Here is a 25,149-nt window from a genome sequence, read left to right as displayed (position 1 = left end):
AAAAAGGTCTTCATTTTGATATTGCATCACACATTTTGATCGTTCTGTTTCGTATTTTTTAAATTCCAAACAGCATCGGAAGGTAGGCGTCGTCCGATCAAAGAATATTTCCGTTTCTACCTCCGGCCTGTATAAGGGAATAATAAAACAAATTAAAATAAGCTTCGTAATGAATCAAATAAGTTTTAATTTAATTGGATATGACAATTATTATGATTAATAAAGATGACCCGAAAAACAAAATATTACGTGATTATGGAAGAAGACATTTCTTCGTCGTCGTTATTTAAACGTATCATGATGTTCGCCATTTCGATGGGGTCCATTTTCTTCAGAGCATCATGGCACAAATTTACCAGGGTTGTAAGTTGATAGTGATTAGCTAACATGAGTAATACTCCATCTTCTAATGTTCCTTTAGGCTCGCCCGTGTAGATGAAATGAAGAAATTTCTCGGCAGTTGAAGGTTCCACGCCATCGAATCGGATCTGTTGAGGAACGTCTGGTTGAATCCTCTCGAATTCGTCTGCAAACACGGGACTGCGGGCAGCAAGAATTGATTTATGAGCAGGAAATATCTTGTCTTTCACGATTAATTCAACGTCCGCCAGATTTTGTTGATTTGTTACAGTAGCCCATAATTGATCTTTGGCCAGACGATCAGACAGTTGATAAGAATAGTGGGAATCAGTTGCTCCGATGCAAATTCGAAACACAAACGTGCAACTTCCAACGACCTTTTCTTTAAGTGTAACGGTGAATAGCTGCAAACTTTCTTCATTGCCGATGTCTTCCTTTATCATTTGCGCCATCTTCGCTGGACCAATTCCACTACTCTGAATTCCGTATTTTACGTCTTTCGCTTTTAATCCCATTTTTCTAAGATCAATTGCCACAAGAAACAAAACGGGATTCAGTGCGTGATTCTTCAAGCCCACACGGAAAACTTTTTCACCACGATACGAAATCATTTTCGACGCAATCGTCATTGGTTCTTCCCCGACATTCTCCAGTATCCACTCGTACGGCACAATCATCTCTGCATCCGATGGCATGATGACGTAATTAACAAAACTGGCGTCAAAATGGAAAATCGTATTTTTAGTTCTAATTGAATAATTAATTAAGTATTTGATCGACTCACCCAAAACTAAGAGTTAAATAACAAAATTTAAAGCGTGAAGTGAAATAAAAGACTCGACTAGTTGATGGACAACTGGAGACTGAAACCAATTTTTCCAGACCAGCAACAGCATGCAACACCAACCAGCTAGAACCAGTTGAGAGGAGGGGTTAAGAAAAAAAAGGGGGGGGGGTGACGAAAGCAACACGTTGTTGGGGTGAGACCTTGGCATGCCCAGACAGATTATCTCTACCCATCCTTTTCTTCTAAAAACAAACTTGAAATTAAAAATAAAGAAATAACAATTACCTTCAACTAAACGAGGAAATAAATATTACTAAATATGCAACTGTTTGCCAAAATTTCTGTATTCAAACGACATATTACAAAAGTTGAATATTACCAAAAAACAATTAACGTAAATCAACCAGCGATTATAGTTGTAGAAGATAGTCGGTAACATGTTCTGCATCTGGTGGGTTAGCATTAAATACTTGACACACATTTTTTAAAGTCTCCACTTCATACATTGTGGCCAATTTGCTGAGCTGCTTACCACTGGCCCCCGTCATTAAAAATCCGGTGTAAAGGAAATTTAGGAAAATCTTGACAATCTCGACATTGAATTCCGGCCCGAATGTAACGATGGATTTACCTGTGTTACTGATCTTGTTCAAAGAAGCATTCAGGATTGGGCTACGAGCGCATAAAATAACTCGATGAGCTTCCATCACTTTAACAGTCCCGACCAAAATTTCGACATCCGTCAACTTTTGATTTGTTGCTGCCAGCCATAAATCTGTCGTCCATTTGTCGTCCATCATCTCGTAATAATAATTACCGATTGTACTGATCATTTTGATATCAAAGTTGACTGTGAGGAAAGGATTGACATAAAAATTAAATGGCGATTCTGCTGCTACGTGAAGGAGTTCTGCGTTTTTCTGAAAATGTTTCGATTCCATTTTCAACCCATCAGTTTCTTCATCCTCGTCGAAAACATCGCAATAGACATCCTCAACTTTCAATCCGAAGATGCGATGCTTAACGCATGATAAATGAATCACAGGTTGCCTAACATACCGGCGATCCTTAGCAAACTCGTATTCTCCAGTGAAGTAGGCAATAAAAATGTCTTCATTTTGATATTTCATCACACATGTGGATTTCCCATTTTCATCTAATTTCGAGTAACATCGAAATGAAGGTGACGTCCCATCATAAAATATTTCCGTATCTTTCTCCGGCCTATGTTTTGTTTGGGAATAATTAAAAACAAATATAAATTAGCTTTATAACGACTAAAAATAAAGTTCTTACTAGACGTCAACAAAATATTACGTGATTTTAGAAGAAGACGTTTCCTCTTCGGTATTGCTGTTTAAATTTTTCATGATGTTTGTTATTTGAAATGCGTTAACTTTTTGCAGAGCGAATTTGCATAAACTAGCCAGAGTTGCAAGTCGATAGTATTCAGCTAACTTGAGTAAATCTTCATCTTCCAATGTTCCTTTCGGCTCGCCAGTGTAGATAAAATGAAGAAAATTGACAAAAGTTGAAGGTTCCACGTCATCGAACCGGATCTGAAGAGGACCGCCTTTTCCCGGTTGTTTCTTCTCGAATTCGTCTGCAAACACGGGACTGCGGGCAGCAAGAATGGCTTTATGAACGGGAAATGTTTTGTTTTTCACGATAAATTCAACGTCCGCCAGATTTTGTTGATTTTTCAGAGCTGCCCACAATTGATCCTTGGCAAGACGATCGCTCAGTTGATAGGAATATCCGGGATCAGTTCCTTCGATGCAAATTCGAAACGATAACGTGAAGTTTCCTAAAAACTTTTCTGCAAGATCAATGGTGAATAACTGCAGACTTCCCTCATCGCCGATATCCTTTTCATAAATACACGTCATCTTTTCTGGGCCAATGCCACTACCTTGCAATCCATATTTTACGTCTTTCACTTTCATTCCCATTTTTCTGAGATCAATTGCCACCAAAAATAAAACGGGATCCACCGAGTAGTTCTTCAAACCCACACGGAAAACTTTTTCTCCACGAAACGAAATCATTTTCGACGCAATCGTCATCGGTTCTTCCTCGACATTCTCCAGAATCCACTCGTACGGCACAATCATCATTGCTTTCCATGTCATGATGACGTAATCAACAAAACTGGTGATAATATGGAAACCGTATTGTTAATTCTAATTGAAATTATTAAGAAATTATTTTGTCGACTCACCAAAAATTAATAGTTGAATAACACAATTTTCAAGTACGGTGAAATTCCACTCGACTAGCTGCTGTTCAACAGGAAACTGATAGAAATTATTCTAGAACTTGCACATCGAGCAGGCTAAGTGAGAGGAGGGGTTAAGAAATAAAGATGGGTTGACAAAGGCGACATAAAGCCTCGTGAGACCTTGAGATTCAGACTACCTCCCCCCCACCTAAAACAAACTTTAAAAAGTTGAAACTGTTGAAACAAAAGTTACAAAATTGAGGAAACAAAAACTGAAAGAAAAAATTGTAAAATATTCAAATGTTTTCCAAAAATTTCTGTATTTAAAAGACATGGATACACAACAAATGTGGAATATTCAATTAATTACGGTGACTCAACCGGCCATTACAGCTCTAGGAGATAGTTGGTCACTTCTTCTGCATCCGGTGGGTTGGCACTGAGTACCTGACAAATATTTTTCAACGTCTCCACTTCGTACATCGCGGCCAATTGACTCATCTGCTTAACTTTGGGACAGAAATTTAAACAACCGGTGTAAAGGAATTTTAAGAAATACTTCACAGTATAGAAATCGAATTCAGCTCCAAATGTGACGATCGATTTCTCTGTGTTGCTGATTAGAGAAGAATTCAGGACAGGGCTCCGAGCGCATAAAATAACTCGATGAGCTTCCATCACCTTAACTGTTCCGGCAAATATTTCGACATCCGTCAAGTTCTTGTTTTTCGCGGCAGCCCATAAATCCATCCACCAATTTTGGTCCATCAACTCGTAATGATAATTACCAATCGTGCTGATCGTTTTGATGTCGAAGGTAATGCAAATGTCACGTTGATAATTAAAATCCAAGGTTTCAAATTGGACGGTGAAATGTTGAAGTATTTCTGCGTTTTCTTTTGATTTCTTCGCTTCCATTTTGAACCACTGATTCTGTCCCTTTAGGTTGCAATAAATATCTTCAACTTTCAAGCCGAATCTTTTATGCTTGGCGCATGTAACATGAATCACAGGTTTAGTGATACGGTCTTTATCGAAATGCCCAGCAGTGATGTAAGCGAAAAAAAATTCTTCATCTTGATATTTCATTATACATTTTGATGGTCTTCCCTTTTGAGATTCGTATAAGTCATACTGTTTCCTATCAACACGCAAAGTGCATCGAAAAGTATGTGTCCGATCAAAGGATATTTCCGTGTCTTTTTCCGGCCTAAACGGAGAAAAATAAAAAAAAACATGTACATTAATATAATTAAGTAAATCAATAATAAATAAAACAAGCAAACTGTTACATGATTAGGGAAGAAGAAAGTACTCCGACTCCATCATTTAAACACTCCATGAGTTTCGTCAAATCCGTTGCTCTAGTTTCACTCAGAGCATTAAAACACATGACAGCCAGTGTAAAGACATAATTGTGACGGAGGTACTCATAAGTTAATTCCTGCAACTCTTCATCTGCCAAAGTTCCTATCGGCTCTCCCGTGTAGATAAAGTGAAGAAATTTCTCCACAGATGAAGGTTCCACGCCATCGATTCGGATCTGATGAAGACCATTTCTTCCCGTCGGTTGTTTCTTCTCAAATTCGTCTGCATACAGGGGACTACGGGCAGCAAGAATGGCTTTGTGTACACGAAAAGTTTTATCTTTCACGACTAATTCAACGTCTGCCAGATTTTGTTGATTTTGTAAAGCAGCCCATAATTGATCTTTGGCAAGACGATCGCACAGTCGATAAGAATAGAATTCTGAAGTTCCTGTAATGGCAATTCGAAACGCAAACGTGCAGTTTCCAACAATCTTCTTGTCAAGTATAGTTTTAAATAAGTCTAGATACACGTCGTCATCGCTGATTTTCTCGTTCATCATTTTCTTCATCTTTGCTGGACCAGTACAATTACCTTGAATTTCGTACGTTACGTCTAATACCATCATTCCAATTTTGTGGAGATCAATTACCACCAAAAACAAAACGGGTTTCAGTGCGTGATTTTTTAAACCCACACGGAATACTTTCTCACCCCGAAACGAAATCATTTTCGATCCAATCGTCATCGGTTCTTCCCCGACGTTCTCCAGGATCCACTCGTACGGCACAATCATCTGTGCCCCCGATGTCATGATGAAGAATTTCCCAAAACTGGTGACAAAATGAAAAACCATATTGAAAATTCTAATCGAAAATTATAAGAAAATTTTGCATAACTCACCACAAATCAAGAAAACACAAGAACTTCAAAATACAGAATTGTTGCACGGTGAAGAGAGCTACTTGACTTGACCAGCCGATGGACGAAACTAAAACATTCGTCTGTAGACTAGCCTAGCCTAGACATACTGCCCAATAGGCTCAGGGGTCTCAGCAGGGGTCAGCATGCGGACGTTGCGGAGTGCATTCACTTCGACCAATCGAAAAAATTTTTGTTGTTTTCCTTCAGCAAAACCACATCGGGCGAGCCAAATAAAAATCGGCTTGACCTATACTTTTGGAATAAGGACTATATACCCTCCCCCTCACCTAAAAAAAACTTTAAAGTTGAAACAAAAGTTACAAAATTGAGAAAACTAAAAGAAAACATTCTAAAATATGTCAATGTTTCGCAAAAATGTCTGTATTTAAACGACATAGATGCACAGCAAATGTGTAATATTAAATCAAAGAATTACGGTGACTCAACCGATCATTATAAATCTAGAATTTCCGTGTCTTTTTCCGGCCTAAACGGAGAAAAATAAAATAAAAAATATGTAAATTAATATAAATGAGTAAATGAATAATAAATAAAGCATACAAACTGTTACATGATTAGGGAAGAAGAACGTACTCCAACTCCATCATTTAAACACTCCATTAGTTTCGTCAAATCCGTTGCTCTAGTTTCACAGTTTCACTCAGAACAAAATAACAATCATCTTCGCCTCCTTATGATAACGTATTTCTCAAAACTAAACTGGTGATAATATGGAAACCGTATTGTTAATTCTAATCAAAATTTTAAAGAAAAAATTCGCATAACTTACCACAAATGAAGAAAACACAAGAATTTCAAAAATACAGAATTGTTGCACGGCGAAAAAAGCTACTTGACTTGATCAGATGGTAACACGAAACTTAACATTCTTCTGTATTCTGTAAACAGTAGTCTGAGCGATTTAAGAGGTTGAGATATCAAAGGGGGAGGAGGGGGGGGGATGACGAAAGCGACACGTGGTTGAGGTGGGGGTGAGACCTTGGCATGTCCAGACAGATTTCTGACCCCCTCCTTTGCTCGGCGGCCTTTTCTTCTAAAATTTAAATAAAAAAACAAAAAATAATAGAACAAAAGGGGTGAAAGCAAAAATAGAATGTATGAAAAAATTTGAATGAATTTCTGTATTTAAACGACACAGATTACAAATGTTGAATATTCCAAAAACACAATTATGGTAAATCAACCAGGCATTATAGTTGTAGAAGATAGTCGGTCAGATCTTTTGGATCCGGTGGGTTGGCATTTAACACTTGACACACATTTTTCAAAGTTTCTACTTCATACATTGTCGCCAATTTACCAAGTTGATGGACGCCGTCAGACGTGTTTAAAAATCCGTTGTAAAGGAAATTCAGGAAGAGCTTGACAATCCCAACATCAAATTCCGCCCCGAATACAACGATAGATTTCTCTGCTGTTTTGCTGATCTTGTTCAAAGAAGAATTCAGGACAGGACTACGAGCGCATAGAATAACCCGATGAGCTTCCATCACTTTAACAGTTCCTATAAATATTTCGACATCCGTCAAGTTTTGGTCCGTTGCTGCCAGCCATAAATCTGTCGTCCATTTGTCGTCCATCATCTCGTAGTTATAGTTTCCGATCGTGCTGACCGTTTTGATTTCGAAGTTAACTATTACGAAAGGATCGACATAAAAATTCGATGGCGATTCTGCTGCTACGTGAAGGAGTTCCGCGTTTTTCTGAAAATATTTTGATTCCAATTTCAACCAATCATTGTCTCCATCGAACTCGCAATAAATATCTTCAACTGTCAACCCGAAGTTGCGATGATTAACGCATGATAAATGAATCACAGGGTTATCAACATAGTGGTCATTGCAATCAGTATCTAACAGTTTTTCTCCATTCAAGTAAGCAATAAAAAGGTCTTCATCTTGATATTGCATCACACATTTGGATTTTCCAATTTCATCAAATTCCGAAGTGCATCGAAATGAAGGCGACGTTCGATCGAACAATATTTCTGTATCTTTCTCCGGCCTATGTTTGGGAATTATTAAACAAATAAAATAAGCTTCAAAACGAATAATGTTCTAACTAAATCTGGGATAACCAGATGAAAACAAAATATTACGTGATTTTGGAAGAAGACATTTCCTCATCGGCATTGCTGTTTAAATGTTTCATGATGTTCGTTATTTGCAAGGCGTTAACTTTCTTCGCTGCGAGTTGGCACAAACTAGAAAGAGTAGTAAGTTGATAGTGATCAGCTAATTTAAGCAATTCTTCATCTGCAAATGTTCCTATCGGTTCTCCCGTGTAGATGAAGTGAAGAAAATTCTCCATAGTGGAAGGTTCCACGCCATCAATTCGGATGTGATGAAGACCGTCTTTTCCCGGTTTTTTCTTCTCAAATTTGTCTGCAAACACGGGACTGCGGGCAGCAAGAATGGTTTTGTGTGCAGGAAATGTTTTGTCTTGTACCAAAAATTCAACGTCCACTAGATGTTTTCGATTTTTTAGAGTAGCCCACAATTGATCCTTGGCCAGACGATCGCACAGTTGATAGGAATAGCCGGGATCAGTTTCTTCAATGCAAATTCGAAACGAAAACGTGCAGTTTCTAACAATCTTGTCGTTAAGTGTAACGGTGAATAATTGCAGACTTCCTTCATCGCCCAGATCCTCTTTTATCATTTCCTTCATCGTTGCTGGGCCAATGCCACTACCTTGAAATCCATATTTTACGTCTTTCACTGTCATTCCCATTTTTCTGAGATCAACAGCCAACAAAACTAAAACGGGTGATTTTACGTGGTTCTTCAAACCCACACGGAAAACTCTTTGACCACGAAACAGAATCATTTTCGACGCGATCGTCATTGGTTCTTGCCCGACATTCTCCAGGATCCATTCGTACGGCACAATCATCTTCGCCTTCGACGTCATGATGACGCAATTAACAAAACTGGTGACAATATAAAATACAGCATTGTTAAGTCTAATTGATTTAATTATTAAGAAAATATTCGGTCGACTTACCCAAAATTAAGAGTTGAATAACAAAAAAAACAACTGAAAAGCAAAATTATAGTATACTGTAAAATCTATCAGACTCGACAGGTTGCTGTTCAACAGTATACTGAACAAATTTTTCTAGAACCATTAGGCTAAACGAGAGGAGGAGTTTGCAAGAAATTTAAGGGGGGTGGGGACAAAGGCGACAAAAAGCTACGTGAGAAATTGGCATTTTCAGTTGCCTTGTTTCAGGTTGCCTACTCCTTCCCCGCCTAAAACAAACTAAATTGAAACAAAAGATACAAAAATAACCAAAAATAAGGACAGCATAATTTTCCACTTCTACTTCCATTTAAATTTTGATGAGGTTAATTGCTAATAAAAACAAAATGGGATCTTCGGCGGGATTCTTCAAACCCACACCGAGTGGAATACTCTTTCGCCTCGAAATAGAATCTTTTTTGATGCAATTTTTGTTTGTTCATCAACATTCTCCAGAATCCACTCGACATCTTCGGGGTACCACACGTCTTGATGGCTTATTTCGTGAAACTAATGAAAGTATAGAAACCTACATTGTTAATCCCGTTTTCAATTTTTGAGAAGAAAATTCGCATAACTCGCTATAAATTAACAAAAATCTCAAACAGAATGTTGCACGGTAGAACAAGTGCGAGATAAGAGGTTAAGAAATCAAAAGGAATGGGGTGAGACCTTGGCATGTCCAGACAAATGATCTCCCATCCTTTTCTTCTAAAACAAAATTTAAATTTAAAAAAAAACTTAAATTATAAAACAAAAGAGGAAAAAGTAAAAATATAAAAAATTGCAAATATTTGCATGAATTTTTGTATTTTTAAACGACGAAGATAACAACAAATGTTGAATATTCCAAAAAACACAAGTTATCAGACAATTATAGTTGTATAATGTAGTCGGTCAGATTTTCTGCATCCGGTGGACTGGAATTAAGTAACTGACACACATTTTTCAAAGTCTCAACTTGGTACATTGTGGCCAATTTACCAAGTTGATGGCCGCCGTCAATAGTGTTTAAAAATCCGTTGTAAAGGAAATTTAAGAAAGTCTTGACAATCTCGACTTCAAATTCCGGCCCAAATATGACGATAGATTTCCCCGTGTTGCTGATCTTGCTTAAAGATGCATTGAGGACAGGACTCCGGGCGCATAGAATAATCCGGTGAACTTCCATCACTTTAACAGTTCCGACGAAGATTTCGACATCCGTCAACTTCTGGTTTGTTGCGGCAGCCCATAAATCCCTCCACCAATGTTCGTCCATCAACTCGTAATGATAATTACCAATCACGCAGACCGTTTTGATGTCAAAGTTTGCTGTTAGTTCATAATCAGTATAAAAACTCGATGGCGATTTAACTGAAATGTGAAGGAGTTCCGCATTATTCTGACAATATTTCGATTCCATTTTCATCCATTGATTGTCTTCACCGAGCTCGCAATAAATATCTTCAACTTTAAACCCAAAGTGGCCATGCTTAGCGAATGATAAATGAACCACAGGTTCCTCAATAGGGTAAAACAGCGAACTGGGACACGGCCGGCGAAAACGCGAATTGGGACACAAATCGACGATTTTTTCTTTAAGTGAAATACAAAAAAATTTGAGGTTAATTGCAAAATCTAATTTATTAAATTAAAAATATAGGGGGGGATACGCAGTTAAGCAAAAGGACGTAATATAATATTTAGAATTAAACGAGATATCGTCAATTGAAATTTAAGAATTTTGCTTACGGCCATGAAATTTGGGCTCTGTGTTGGCTGTTAGCACAAAAAAATACGGCATAAGGAATATCTAGGGTATAAGTGTAGTAATCCCTTAAATAATTATATCAAAAGATAGAGAATTAAAAGTTCTACTAGAGTGTAAAAGATTTTGTCATTATTTTGAATATTTGATGAAATATTCCATTACCAGGAAATGGAAGAAAAATGCGAATTTGGGACAGCAGACGCGAATTGGGACAACAAATTTTCAAAAAAATTTTTTTTCGTTATTTCGCAAAGTCTGTACATCAATCGAAGCAGAATTTGAAGGCGAATCGATTGATGTATAAGGTTTATGGTTTTATTATGTCATTTAAGCATTTTTTTGTAAAATAAAATTTCAGGGACTTAGGTTCGATTCTGGCTAGGTCCAAAAAAATTGTCACTCCTATTTCTAGCATCTATTCCCTTTTTCAAATCATGCTTTCAAAGCGAATAAGGTTTCAGTCTGTTTCGTTAAAAAATTCGAATTTTTTTGTCAGTATTTCATTTAGATTTTGACTCTTGTTCTCACTGTAACGTTCCTTATGTCCCATATTACTTTTACCAGAATTTTTTTTAAAATTATCGACTAATCCCGTACATATTGATCCAAATATTGAATATTAACAAACAAAAATAAAATCTTAAGAATAAAAGTGAATATTTTCGATAAAATAACCTCAGTTTTTCTCCCATAAGTTACCGTGATGCTAATTGGGACACCCTAGCGGGAGAATGTATTACGGCAATTTAATAGGTAGAATCTCATGTAGAATAACATTCTATGTGGTGCTGTGGAATAATGCTCTCCTTGCATGTCCATTTCATATTGGGATTAAGGTTCGAGTCCCATAATATATAATCTTGAATCTTTACTGTTGAAAATTCATATTAGGCTGCTAGTCAATGTTATCTTTGTTTTTTCATTTTTGTTTTTGTTTTTCAACTTCTTAACATATTCCTTTCTTAACGTCACCGAGTTTTTCTTATGTAAAAACACAAAAATATAAAACATCGCTTTCATTAATTTATCAATAAAAATTCCTTACTTAAGTCATCAAATCACAAGTTTTTCCTATAAAAATATTATTTCAAACATTAGAGTCACTGCTGTTTATGACATACTGCAAATCGTCTGCAGTATATTTTACAAACAAACGAAATTCATATCAAATAGTGGCTATTAATCTTAGAATCTCCCTGAAATTAGTTTACAATGGCTTACACTACCGAAAATGTTGAAGACGCGGTTGTTACGTATGTAACTTGTCCAGACAATCTATCTGTTCGCAATGCCAGTAGTATGTTTGGAATTCCAAAAACCACTCTTCATAGAAAGGTAATCATAACTTTTCCTTTTGGTTTTTACGAAGAAAAACCCTGACATTTTTACTATTTTCAATTTTAAAGATATTGAACTATGCTTCTAATGTTGAAGATTGTCCAATAGCTAAAAAGGCAGGGAGGCCAAGTGTTTTGAAACCAGACGAAGAACAATTAATCTTAGACTGGATTCTAAAAATGGCTTCTGTTGGTTTTCCTATAACGAATAAGGAGCTTTTGGATTCAATCCAACATAGCTTAAATTATAGAAAAATACGTTTTAGCATCTTTCTGCTGCCCGACTTGCGTTGAGGATTTCAGAGAGTAAGTCACATAGATTAACAATATATCTATTCATGTTTTTTAACTAATTTTTATACATTTAAAGGGAAGAAAGACAAAGAATTTTGGCTGCAGCTTCGAAATAATTTCTTTCTGATCGTTAAACACATATTTTCTAAGTTATGTTTCCCATGAAGAATCAATTCTCCTTGTTTTCAAATAAATACTTAGAAAATTATGGTTATGCTATTTTAAAAGTTATTTTTAGTTATTTTGGAATAAAACCACCAATTAACATAGTTCCAAAAATAAAAAAATACAAAAATTGTATTAAAGTATCGAACCGCAAACCCTACATCTGAAAAATATATGTGGCTAGCAGTAAACCTCAGAAGAAACAGTAATTCAGATTAATTGCCTTATTTCCATTGAACAACATATCTATAAAAGTTTCGCTTTTGTTAAGTATTGAACCCCGATGTTTGAAATGGTAACCTAAGGTGATACTGATAAGCTATCGACGATGTGTAGATTGGGCTTACTATATATATATCGTTTATATGCTACAGTCGTCTGCTATTTGCTGTCCCAATTCGCATCATTGGCTGAAATGATAAACAACGTTCATTAATAACATGAATAAATAAAATGCTTTTTTAGCAAAATATAGCTATGTCGATACAGGACATTATTTTGAATCGGCGACATAAATTTCTATTTAAAAAACTGAAACTTTATAAACATTTTTAATATCGCAAAGTTTCAGTAAATGTGGGACATTCGCAACACGAACGTCCAACTTCCCAATCAAATTTCTCGCGAAATAAACTGCAGAATTTTGATTAGTTTTTAGCGTTGTAAATCTTGGGTTATACCGTTAACATTAAGCTAATTAGTTTATAATATTTTTTAAATCATATTTTTGTGTCGTTGACAAGTTTTGAACCACGGTCGAATAGTTTAGCAGACAGGAAAACTTTTTGACAGCTCAATATTTTGATTTTTAAAATCAGAATATCTTAATATTTTTCTATTGCATCATACTTAGTGTCTTAAGCAATTCGATTCAGAAAAAAATTCTGCGTCGAATGAAATAATTAGTTTTTAAAAATAAGTCTGTCCCAATTCGCATTTTTTGTCCCATGATTATACGTTTTGTCCCATAATTCGCATTTCGTCGATACACGTAAATGCCATAAGAAAGTCTATTAGGAAAAACGCTGTCCCAGTTCGCTGTTTTACCCTAGTTTGGCGTTTACATCTTTTTTTAGAATTTTCATCCCAACTTTTTTCACAACTTATTTTCCCAGTGATGTACGCGATAACAATGTCTTTGTTTTGATGCTGCATCACACATGTGGTTTCTTCTTCTTCAGCTTTGTCTATTGTCCAGGAGCAGCAAAAGGTAAACGTGGTCCGATCAAAAAATATTTCCGTTTCTTTTTCCGGCCTGTGTTTGAAATAATTGAACAAATTATAATAATCATAAAAAAATAAAATTAGTATTAAGCCGAATGAAAAACTAAAATGAAAAAAATATTACGTGACTCGTGAGCAAGACGTTTCGTGGTCATCACTATTTATAAGTTTCATGATGTTCGCTATATGCATGGCGGCAATTTCCTTCAGAGCGACTTGGCACATACTGGTCAGAGTCGTAAGTTGATAGTGATGAGCTAACTTGAGTAAATCTTTATCATTTAATGTTCCTTTTGGCTGGCCAGTATAGATGAAGTGCAGAAAATTCTCCACAGTTGAAGGTTCCACGTCATCAATTCGGATCTGTTGAAGACAATTTCTTCCCGGTTGTTTCTTCTCAAATTCCTCTGCAAACACTTGACTTCGGGCAGCAAGGATTGATTTGTGTGCAGGAAATGTTTTGTCCTTCACGAGTAATTCAACGTCCGGTAGATTTTGTTGATTTTTTAATGCAGCCCATAATTGATCCTTGGCTAGACGATCGGACAGTTGAAAGGAATAGTCGGGGGAAGTTCCTTCAATGAAAATTCGAAACGAAAACGTGCAGTTTCCAACAATCTTGTTGCCAATTTGATGTGTGAATAATTGCAGACTTCCTCCATTATCTTCACACATAGGCGTAATCTTTGCTGGGCCAATGCCATTATCTTGCATTCCGTATTTTACGTCTCTCACTTTCATCCCGATTTTACCGAGATCAATTGCCAAAAAAAATAAAATGGGATCTACCGTGTTATTCTTCAAACCCACACGGAAAACTTTTTCGCCACGAAACGAAATCATTTTCGACGCGATCGTCATCGGTTCTTCTCCGACATTCTCCAGAATCCATTCGTATGGCACAGTCATCATTGCGTACGATTCCGACGTCATGATGACGTATTTTACAAAACTGGTGATAATATGGAAAACAGCGTTGTTAATTCTAATTGAGATGATTTAGAAAATATTTCTTCGACTCACCCAAAATTAAGAGTTGAATGACAAAAACAAATTGTAATTTTAGTGAAATCAACTTGTGTTTTTGGTGGAATTAATCTCCAGCCTCGACTAGATGCTGGTCAACAGTAAACTGAAGAAATCTTTCTAGAACCAGTAGGCTAAGCCGGGGGAGGGGAGCAACAATGGCGACAATAAGCCACGTGAGACCTCAGGCTATACCATACCCCTCACCTAAAACAACCTTTAAAGTTGAAACAAAAGAAACTAAATTCAGAAAACCAAAACTAACAAAAAATTAAAAATAAATACGTAAATGTTTCCCAAAATTGTCTGTATTCAAACGACATAGATACACAACTCATGTGGAATATTCAATCAAAGAATTACGGTGACTCGACGATTACAGCTCTAAAAGAAAGTTAGTTAATTGTTCTGCATCCGGTGGGCTGGCACTGAAAGGCTGACAAATATTTTTCAACGTCTCCACTTCGTACATTGCGGCCAATTTACTTAACTGCATAGTGTTTGCATTCCAATCCGGACTCCACTCTAAACGGCCGGTGTAAAGGAATTTCAAGAAACAATGCACAACATTTTTATCGAATTCCATCCCGAATGCGACGATAGATTTCCCTGCTGTGTTGCTGATCTTGCTTAGAGATTCATTCAGGATTGGGCTCCGGGCGCATAAAATAACTCGATGAGCTTCCATCATTTTAACAGTCCCGATAAAAATTTCAACATCAGTAAATTTTTGTTGTGTTGCGGCAACCCATAAATTCTTCATCCAATGTTTGTCCATCATCGAGTAATAAGAATTTTCAATCGTGCTGACGACTTTAATGTCAAAGTCGAATTGAATTAGGCGTTTCATGCTGCGTTGAAAATCCAAGTTCCATTTGACGGTAAAATGTTGAAGTAATTCTACGTTTTCTTTTGATTTCTTCGCTTCCATTTTGAACCACTGATCCTGTCCCTTTTTGCTGCAATAAATATCCTCAACTTTCAAGCCGAATCTTCGATGTTTGCCGCATATCAAATGAATCAATGGTTGATGGTTTTCAACGTAATCTTCAGTGATGTAAGCGAAAAACAATTGTTCATCTTGATATTCCATTATACATTTTGGACTTCAAATTTCGGATGTAGTGAAACTATCGAATCGCAAAGTGCATCGAAAAGTGGACATTCGATCAAAAGATATTTCCGTGTCTTTTTCCGGCCTGAGAATAAAAAATGTATAAATTAAGAAAACTGAGCAAATTAATATTAAATGAAGGAAACGAACTATTACATGATTTTGGAAGGATAAACTGCATCAATTTCATCATTTAAACTGTCCATCAGTTTTGCCATCGCCGTTGCTTCAATTTCCATCAGAGCAGTTTCGCCAATTGTATACAAAGTTAGCGAATTGTACCTACGAGCTAACTTGAACAATTTTTCATCTGCCAACGTTCCCAATAACTCTCCTGTGTAGATGAAGTGAAGAAATTTCAACATGGTTGAAGGTTCTGCTTCGATTTCGATTCGGATCTGATGAGGGCCGTCTTTTCCCGGTTGTATTTTCTCGAATTCGTCTGCAAACGCTCGACTGCGAGCAGCAAGAATAGTGGTGGCAACCTAGTTAGTAAAAAGTACCTAGTTTCGACAAATTAAGATAGAAGCGGCATTTTTCTATTTTAAAAAACACCCCCTTTCACTCTTCTTTTTTTATGTTTGACCAAATTGAACTATACTTTGAAAATAAAAGTGCTTTTAAGGGGGAGGCTACTCAAAAGAAAAATGCCGCTTCTATCTTAATTTGTCGAAACTAGGTACTTTTTACTAACTAGGTTGCCACCACTAAGCAAGAATGGCTTTGTGTGCAGGAAATGTCTTGTCTTTCACGATAAATTCAACGTCCGCCAGATTCTGTTGATTTTTTAAAGCAGCCCATAATTGAGACTTTGCAAGACGATCTGATAGTCGATAACCATAGGATTCTGAATTTCCTGTAATGGAAATTCGAAACATAAACGTGCAACTTCCAACAATCTTCTTGTCAAGTATAGTATTAAATAAGTGAAGATTTTCACAGTAGCCGATATTTTCCATTTTCATTGGCTTCATGATTGCTGGACCTGTGCCACTACCTTGGATTCCGTACATGACATCTTCCACTTCCATTCCGATTTTGTTGAGATAAGTTACCACGAAAAACAAAATGGAATATTCGGCGTAGTTCTTCAACCCAACTCGGAAAACTTTTTCGCCTCCAAACGAAATCATTTTCGACGCAATTGTCATCGGTTCTTCCTCAACATTCTCCAGAATCCACTCGTACGGCAAAATCATCTTCGGGCGAGTTTTCGAGGTTCCAAACAAGGCAAACATCTTGGATTTAAGATGACGTAATTCACAAACTGGTGACAATAAAGATAGCCACATAATTAATTTTGATTTTACATAATCACATGAATAGAAAATAATTGAATCGACTCACCAAATCTGAAGAGTAGAATAACAAAAAATCTCAGAAACAGAATTGTAGTACGGTGCAATGAACTGCCAGACTGGAATAGACGCAGGTTAACAATAAACTGAATAAAACGAGGGAAAGGGTCAAGAAAATAGGGAGGGGTGGGTGATGACGATGGCGAAACGAAATAAGAGGGGGCGGTGAGACCTTGACGAATGACGACATGTCCAAAAAGGTATGTCTATCCTCCTTCCTAAAAAATTTGAACAAACGAAACAAAAGTAATAAAATAAAAAGAGATGTAAATTATACTAATATTTTACAAAGAATTATGTATTAAAACGACATAAATACATAACACATATTGTATCATATCTAATAACATAACTACGGCAACTCATCAGGTGATTCTAGCTGAATAAGAGAGTCGCTCAGTTCTTCAACACCAGGTACGCGATTGATTTGTTCACACACATTCTTCAATGTCTCTACTTGGTACATAGTAGCCAATCTGCTAAGTTGTTGGCTGCCGTCAGTAGTTTTTAACGATCCGGTGTAAAGGAAATTTAAGAAATTCTCGACAACTTCGACATCGAATTCCGCCCTGAAAGTGAAGACATATGATTCTGTGATTTTGATCTTGTTAAAAGACTCATTAAGGACAGGACTACGAGCGCATAGGATAACTCGATGGGCTTCCATCACTTTAACAGTTCCGACATATATTTCGACATCCGTCAACTTCCGGTTGGTTGCTGCCAGCCATAAATCAGTCGACCAAGATTCGTCCATCATCTCGTAGTAATAGTTGTCAATCATGCTGGTGGTGTTGATGTGGAAGTAGACTCGGAATTGAAGATTTCCTTTACTAAAACCCGAAAGAGCTTGTAGGGTGAAGTGAAGTAATTCTTCGTTTTTCTGATGATATTTCGGTTCCATTTTAAACCATCGATTATATCCCAGCTTGCCCGATTCCTGCATGATGCAGTAAATATCTTCAACTCTCAGACCAAAGCTGCGATGCTTGGTGCATGTTAAATGAATCACAGGTTTACTAATTCCTTCTTGTTTAGATTGTGAATCAATTTCTTTTTTTTCAGTGAAGTAAGCAGTAAAAATATTCTCATTTAGATACTGCATTACACTTGTGGTTTGGCCATTTTCAGATTTCTTCAATAGCCAAGGGCATCGGAAGGTAGGCTTCGTTCGATCAAACATTATTTCCGTTTCTTCCTCTGGCCTGTGTAAAAAGGGCAATAGTTAACAAACAAATATCAGCGATACCTAACATGTTAGAACAAAAAATATTACATAATTTTGGAAGAGTAAAGTTCTTCGGGATTGCTGTTTAAATAATTGGTAACTTTCGCCATTTGCATGGCATCTGTTTTCTTCAAAGCATGTTGACATAAACTAGACAGAATTTTAAGTTGATAACGATCAGCTAACTTGAGCAATTCTTCATCTGCAAATGTTCCAATCGGTTCTCCCGTGTAGACAAAGTGAAGAAAATTCAACACAGTAGAAGGTTGCACTCTGGTTTCGATTCGGATCTGATGACGACCTTCTCTCACCGGTTGTTTCTTCTCAAATTCGTCTGCAAATACGGGACTACGGGCAGCAAGAATGGCTTTGTGCGCAGGAAATATCTTGTCCTTCACGACAAATTCAACGTCCGCTAGATGTTTTTGAATTATTAGAGCAGCCCATAATTGATCCTTGGCAAGACGATCGGATAGTTGATAGGAATAACCGGGATCAGTTTCTACGATGCAAATTCGAAACACAAACGTGCGATTTCCAATTAACTTCTTGGGAAATGTCATGGTGAATAGCTGCAGATTTCCTACTTTGCCGAACTCATGATTCGTCATTTTCTTCATCGTTACATTTTCTTGAAATCCGAATTTTATGCCGTCCACTTTCATCCCGATTTTTCCGAGATCAATCGACATGAAGAACAAAACGGGATTCATTTCGTGATTCTTCAAACCCACACGGAAAACTTTTTCGCCTCGAAACAAAATCATTTTTGATGCGATCGTCATTGGTTCATCTTCAAGATTTCCCGGAATCCACTCGTACGGCAAAATCATATTCGGGTTACCAAACAAAATGGACGTCATGTTGACGTGTTTCCCAAAACTGGTGAAAATATGGTTAAAATACAGTATTGATAATCCTAATTGAAAGTATTAGAAAATATTCGTTCAACTCACCAAAATTAAGATTTGATTAACCAAAAAATCTGAAAAATCAATTTTGTGGTTAGGTTATGGTAAAATCTATCAGACTCGAAAGGTTGCTGGTCAACAGTAAACTGATGAAATTTTTCTAGAACCTCCAACCTCCACTAGGCTAAGCCAGGGGAGCCTGGGGAGGGGTTAAGAAATTTAAGGGGAGGGGAGCAACAATGGCGACAATAAGCCACGTGAGACCTTGAGAATTTGAGATTCAGACCCTCCCCCTCACCCTCACTTAAAACAAACTTTAAAGTTTAACAAAAAGAAACCGTAATAAGAAAACAAAAACTGATAGGCACAATTCTAAAATATGCAAATGTTTCCCAAAATTGTCTGTATTTAAACGACTTAGATACACAACAAATGTGGAATATTAAATTAAATCATTACGGTGACTCAACCGGCCATTATAAATCTAGAAGAAAGTTGGTCAGTTCTTCTCCATCCGGCGGTTTGGCACTGAGTACCTGACAAATATTTTTCAACGTCTCCACTTCGTACATTGCGGCCAATTGACTCATCTGCTTAACTTTGGGGCACACTTTTAAACGACCGGTGTAAAGGAACTTTAAAAAGTAACGCACAATATCTATATCAAATTCCTCCCCGAATGTGACGATAGATTTCTCTGCTGTGTTGCTGATCTTGTTCAAAGACTCAGTTAGGACTGGGCTTCGAGCGGATAGGATAACTCGATGAGCTTCCATTATTTTAACAGTCCCGATAAAAATTTCCACATCAGTAAACTTTTGTTTTTTTGGCGGCAGTCCAAAAACTCTTTATCCAATCGTCGTCCATCATTTCGTAATAATAATTACCAATCGTGCAGACCGTTTTGATGTCAAAGTTGAATTCAAGGTACCGATTGCAGCAAGTAAAATCCAATTTCCATTTGAAGGTGAAGTGTTGAATTAATTCAGCACTGTTTTTTAATTTCTTCGGTTCCATTTTGAACCACTGATCCTGTCCCTTTAGGTTGCAATAAATATCCACAACTTTCAAGCCGAATCTTCGATGCTTGGCGCATGTAAAATGAATCAAAGGTTTACTTATACGGTTTTCGCGGAAATGTCCAGTGACGTAAGCGAAAACGAAATCTTCCTTTTGATATTGCATTATACATTTTGGACTTTCAATTTCGGATTTATCAAAACTATCGAGTCGCATAGTGCATCGAAAAGTGGACATCCGATCAAAAGATATTTCCGTGTCTTTTTCCGGCCTGATGAGAATAATAAATGTATAAATTAAGAAAACTGAGCAAATTAATATTAAATAAAAGAAACGAACTATTACATGATTTTGGAAGGATAAACTGCATCAATTTCATCATTTAAACTGTCCATCAGTTTTGCCATCGCCGTTGCATTCATTTCCATCAGAGCAGTTTCGCCAATTGTATTCAAAGTTGGCGGATCATACCTATGAGCTAACTTGAACAATTTTTCATCTGCCAACGTTCCCAATAACTCTCCTGTGTAGATGAAGTGAAGAAAATTTAACACGGTTGAAGGTTCTGCTTCGATTTCGATTCGGATCTGATGAAGACCATCTTTTATCGGTTGAATCTTATCGAATTCGGCTGCAAATACGTAACTGCGGGCAGCAAGAATGGCTTTGTGTGCAGGAAAAGTCTTGTCTTTCACGACAATTTCAACGTCCGCCAGATTTTGTTGATTTTCTAAAGCAGCCCAAAATTGCGACTTGGCAAGTCGATCACATAGTCGATAACCATAGGATTCTGAAGTTCCTGTGATTACAATTCGAAACGCAAACGTGCAACTTCCAACAATCTTCTTGTCAAGTATAGTTTTAAATAAGTGAGATTTTCACAGTAGCCGATATTTTCCTTTTTCATTGGCTTCATGATTGCTGGACCTGTGCCACTACCTTGAATTCCGTACATGACATCTTCCACTTCCATTCCGATTTTTAACGAGATTAATTTCCACGAAAAACTAAATGAAAAATATTCGGCGTAGTTCTTCAACCCAACACGGAACACTTTTTCGCCTCCAAACGAAATCATTTTCGATGTAATAGTCATGGGTTCTTCCTCGACATTCTCCAGGATCCACTCGTATGGCACAACCGCACAATCATCTTCGGGCGAGTTTTCGAGGTTCCAAACAAGGCAAACATCTTGGATTTAAAGATGACGTAATTAACAAAACTGGTGACAATAAAGATAGCCACATTATTAATTTAAATTTTTCATAATCACATGAATAGAAAATAATTGAATCGACTCACCAAATATGAAGAGTAGAATAACAAAAAATCTCAAATCCAAAAAGATTGTAGTACAGGGCAATGAACTGCCAGACTCGATGCTGGTCAGCAATAAACTGAAAAAAATGAGGGAAAGGGTCAAGAAAATAGGGAGGGGTGGGTGATGACGAAACGAAACAACAAGGGGGTGTGTGCTGGTGAAACCTTGACAAACATGTCCAAAACTGTCCATCCTCCTTCCTAAAACAAACTTTAAATATTAAAACAAAATAAAAAAATAAAAAGGGATACAATTTAAACAAGTTAAGAAAATATCATACATGAAATTCTGTATTTGCATTACTTAAATAATTAAATACACAACACATGTATAATCTTCAATTAACGAATTACGGCAACTTTATTGATGATTCTACCTGTAAGAGAGAGTCGCTCAGTTCTTTAATATCTGGTACGCGATTAATTAGTTGACACACATTTGTCAATGTCTCCACTTCATACATAGTCGCCAATTTACCAAGTTGATGGCCGCCGTCAGTCGTTTTTAAAGATCCGGTGTAAAGGAAATTTAGGAAATTCTTGACAATCTCGACATCGAATTCCGCCTCGAATGTGACGATGGATTTCCCCGTGTGGTTGATCCTGTTCAAAGAAGAATTCAGGACAGGACTCCGGGCGCATAAAATAACTCGGTGGGCTTCCATCAGCTTAACAGTCCCGACAAAGATTTCGACATCCGTCAACTTCTGATTTAAAGCTGCCATCCAAAAATCTGTCGGCCATTTGTCTTCCATCATCTCGTAGTAATAATTGCTTATCGTGCTGACCGTTTTAATATGAAAGTATACTCGAGATTCAAGTTTTCCTTGGCTGAAATCAAAAAGAGCTTGTACGGTGAAGTGTAGTAGTTCTGCGTTTTCCTGGTGATATTTCGGTTCCATTTTTAACCATATTTTATATCCTCGCGTGCCTGATTGCTGCATGCCGCAGTAGACATCCTCAACTTTCAAACCGAATCTTCGATGCTTGGCGCATGTTAAATGAATCACAGGTTTACTAATTCCTTCTTGTTTAGATTGTGAATCAATTTCTTTTTTTTCAGTGAAGTAAGCAATAAAAATATCCTCATTTTGATATTGCATCAGACATATGGTTTGGCCATTTTCAGCTTTTTTTAATAGCCAAGGGCATCGAAAGGTTAGCGTCGTTCGATCAAAAATTATTTCCGTTTCTTCCTCTGGTCTGTGTAAAATTGGCAAAAGTTTATAAACAAAAATTAGCGAAACCAAATTCGAGCATGATGTGGAAAATACAAAAGAAATGAAAATATTACATGATTTTGGAAGAGGTAAGATCTTCGGCGTTGCTGTTTAAATATTTGATGACTTTCGCCATTTGCATGGCACCTGTTTTCTTCAGAGCATGTTGACATAAACTAGACAGAATTTTAAGTTGATAATAATCAGCTAATTTAAGCAATTCTTCATTTGCAAATGTTCCAATCGGCTCTCCCGTGTAGATGAAGTGAAGAAAATTCAACACAGTTGAAGGTTCCACGCCATCGATTCGGATCTGTTGAGGAACGTCTAGTTGAATCTTCTCGAATTCGTCTGCAAACACGGGACTGCGGGCAGCAAGGATTGATTTGTGAACGGGAAATGATTTGTCTTTCACGATTAATTCAACGTCTGCCAGATTTGATTGATTTTTTAAAGTGGCCCATAATTAATCCTTGGCCAGACGATCGCAGAGTTGATAGGAATAGCCGGGATCAGCCCCTACGATGCAAATTCGAAACATAATTTTGAATTTTCCAACGAACTTCTTTTTAGGAAATTTTATGGTGAATAGCTGTAAACTTCCTTCATCACCGATGTCCTGGTTTTTCAATTTCGCCATCTTTGCTACTCCATTGCCAATACCTGGTTTTCCGTACATGACATCTTCCACTTTCATTCCGATTTTTTTGAGATCAAATACCACGAAAAACAAAACGGGATTTCGTGCGTGATTCTTCAAACACACGCGGAACACTTTCTCGCCACAAAACGAAATCATTTTCGACGCAATTGCCATCGGTTCTTCCTCAACATTCTCCAGGATCCACTCGTACGGCACAATCATCTTCGTCTCCCATGTCATGATGACGTAGTTCACAAAACTGGGGACAATATGGAAAACCGCACTATTAATTCTGATTTTAAATTGTGAGATAACAGAAAATAATTCAATACTTACCAAAAATTAAGAGTTGAATAACAAAAAAACTCAGAAACAGAATTGTAGTACGGTTGGTTGGTTGGTGAGAATTTAGGTGCGTCTGCCTTGGCATCTAGGATCCAGGGGAGCCAGATTTAAGGCTGACATCTGGTCTTCCGAATAAATTATTGGAGGACCCTCATGCACCGGCGAGGATGAATACTGTGTTTCGGAGCTTTTGGATTTGATTTTAGATGGAGATGAAGAGGGGGGGGGAGGAGATGAGGTAGGTTTGAGAATTATGCGATAAGTCGGAGGCCCGTTTTGCTTAGGTATGATGACAGGAGATTGTTGAGTTTAAATTGAGTTTTTGGGCTGATTGAGGGGTCGAGGCCCAGGAGCGTTTGGGGGTTCAAGGGGAGACGATTTGAGTTGAGGAAACGGATGAGATTAAGGCGATGAGCGTGATGGGTAGGACAATCAATTAAGACGTGTTTTGTAGATTCGATGGCTGGGCAACCAAATCGGCAGCTCGGGTCAGCATCTTGGTCGATGCGGTGAGCGAAAGCGTTTAGATGGTTGTGGTCGTTTCTCAAGCGGTGAAGGCAAGTTGATGTTGCTCTGTCTTTGGAGTGGTGCCATGGGATGAAGCCAGGCTTGGTTCTCATTTGAACGCAGGGCTTTTTGCATTTGTGAAGGTGAGCTAGAAGCGATTGTTCCCAAGAATGTTTCAATGACGAGATGAGTTCCCCTGTTGATAGGGAATTTTCGATTAGGCTTCTGGAGGAGGGGTCGCTGTCGTCGGAGGCGAGTTTATCCGCTATTTCGTTACCGGTAATACCGGAGTGACTGGGAATCCAGTAAATAATTGTTTTGGTGCCACTAGAGAGGAGACAATTGAGGAGATTTTTGATCTCCGAGATGCAACTATGAATTGGGGATATGGGGGCCGAGAGGGCCTTGATGGCGGAGCTGGAATCTGAGAAAATGTGGATGCAAGGGGGAAGTTGGTCTAGAGCGTAGATTGATTCGAGTGCTTTTAGAATTCCGTAGAGTTCGGCGGTAAATATACCGGAACCTTGGGAGAGGAGCCAGGATTTAGAGCAGTTAAGAGCGGGAATGAAGATGGCGCATGTAGAGCGAGGAGGGCTTGGTTTGACAGAGCCGTCGGTGAAGATGATGATGTCGGGCGGGGGTATATTTTCCACGAGGGAGTTGAAGATGATAGAGGTGAGCTGTGGATTAATTGAGGCGGCTGATTTTTTGAGAGGGAACCATTTAGATTCAAAGAGAGGGGGAGACCATGGGGGAGGGGGAATGGAAGACGGGTAGGTGATGTCAGAGGAGAGGCTAAACAGGTTGTGATTCTTTAATTTAAGATTGGAGCAGATTGAGAGCAGACATGGGGAGCATCTCGTTGGCCATTGGTCGGAGGATGAGAACAAAGCTTTTATTGAGTTGAACGTTAAGTTTCTGGGGTTTGAGCTGAGGTTAATCACATATTTGGAGGCGAGCCAATCTCTTCTGTAGGCGACGGGCTCAGTATTTGATTCGGCGTAAATGACTTCCGTAGGAGAAGAGGGTTTTGAACCGA

The 25,149-nt window shown here is 37.6% G+C and overlaps 3 protein-coding genes across 3 annotated transcripts in view; all 3 read right to left on the bottom strand.

Moving 5' to 3' along the window:
- LOC124316236 overlaps positions 1 to 23,614 on the bottom strand; it is a 31,481-nt gene extending 7,867 nt beyond the window's left edge. Inside the window, exons 1-2 of the mRNA XM_046782054.1 lie at positions 23,595 to 23,614; positions 3,060 to 3,298 (exon numbers count right to left, since the gene is read on the bottom strand). Coding sequence (XP_046638010.1) covers positions 3,060 to 3,279 — 220 coding nt within the window. The 5' untranslated portion in view covers positions 3,280 to 3,298; positions 23,595 to 23,614. The remainder of the gene's footprint in view (positions 1 to 3,059; positions 3,299 to 23,594) is intronic.
- On the bottom strand, positions 14,743 to 16,025 carry LOC124316517. The gene is made up of 2 exons (XM_046782510.1): positions 15,715 to 16,025; positions 14,743 to 15,643 (listed from the first exon to the last, which is right to left on the bottom strand). The coding sequence occupies exon 2, from the start codon at positions 15,535 to 15,537 to the stop codon at positions 14,821 to 14,823; it is 717 nt and encodes a 238-aa protein (XP_046638466.1). The 5' UTR covers positions 15,538 to 15,643; positions 15,715 to 16,025; the 3' UTR covers positions 14,743 to 14,820.
- On the bottom strand, positions 19,531 to 21,051 carry LOC124316436. The gene is made up of 3 exons (XM_046782379.1): positions 21,015 to 21,051; positions 20,421 to 20,874; positions 19,531 to 20,346 (listed from the first exon to the last, which is right to left on the bottom strand). Exons 1-3 carry the CDS (start codon positions 21,046 to 21,048, stop codon positions 19,863 to 19,865), a joined length of 972 nt encoding a protein of 323 aa, XP_046638335.1. The 5' UTR covers positions 21,049 to 21,051; the 3' UTR covers positions 19,531 to 19,862.
- Positions 23,615 to 25,149: the final 1,535 nt, after the last annotated feature.

This window comes from Daphnia pulicaria, chromosome 12 (genome assembly GCF_021234035.1).
Source record: "Daphnia pulicaria isolate SC F1-1A chromosome 12, SC_F0-13Bv2, whole genome shotgun sequence".
Lineage (NCBI taxonomy): Eukaryota > Metazoa > Arthropoda > Branchiopoda > Diplostraca > Daphniidae > Daphnia > Daphnia pulicaria.
Note: the sequence above shows the minus strand (reverse complement) of the source record. Positions and strands in the feature narration are given on the sequence as shown.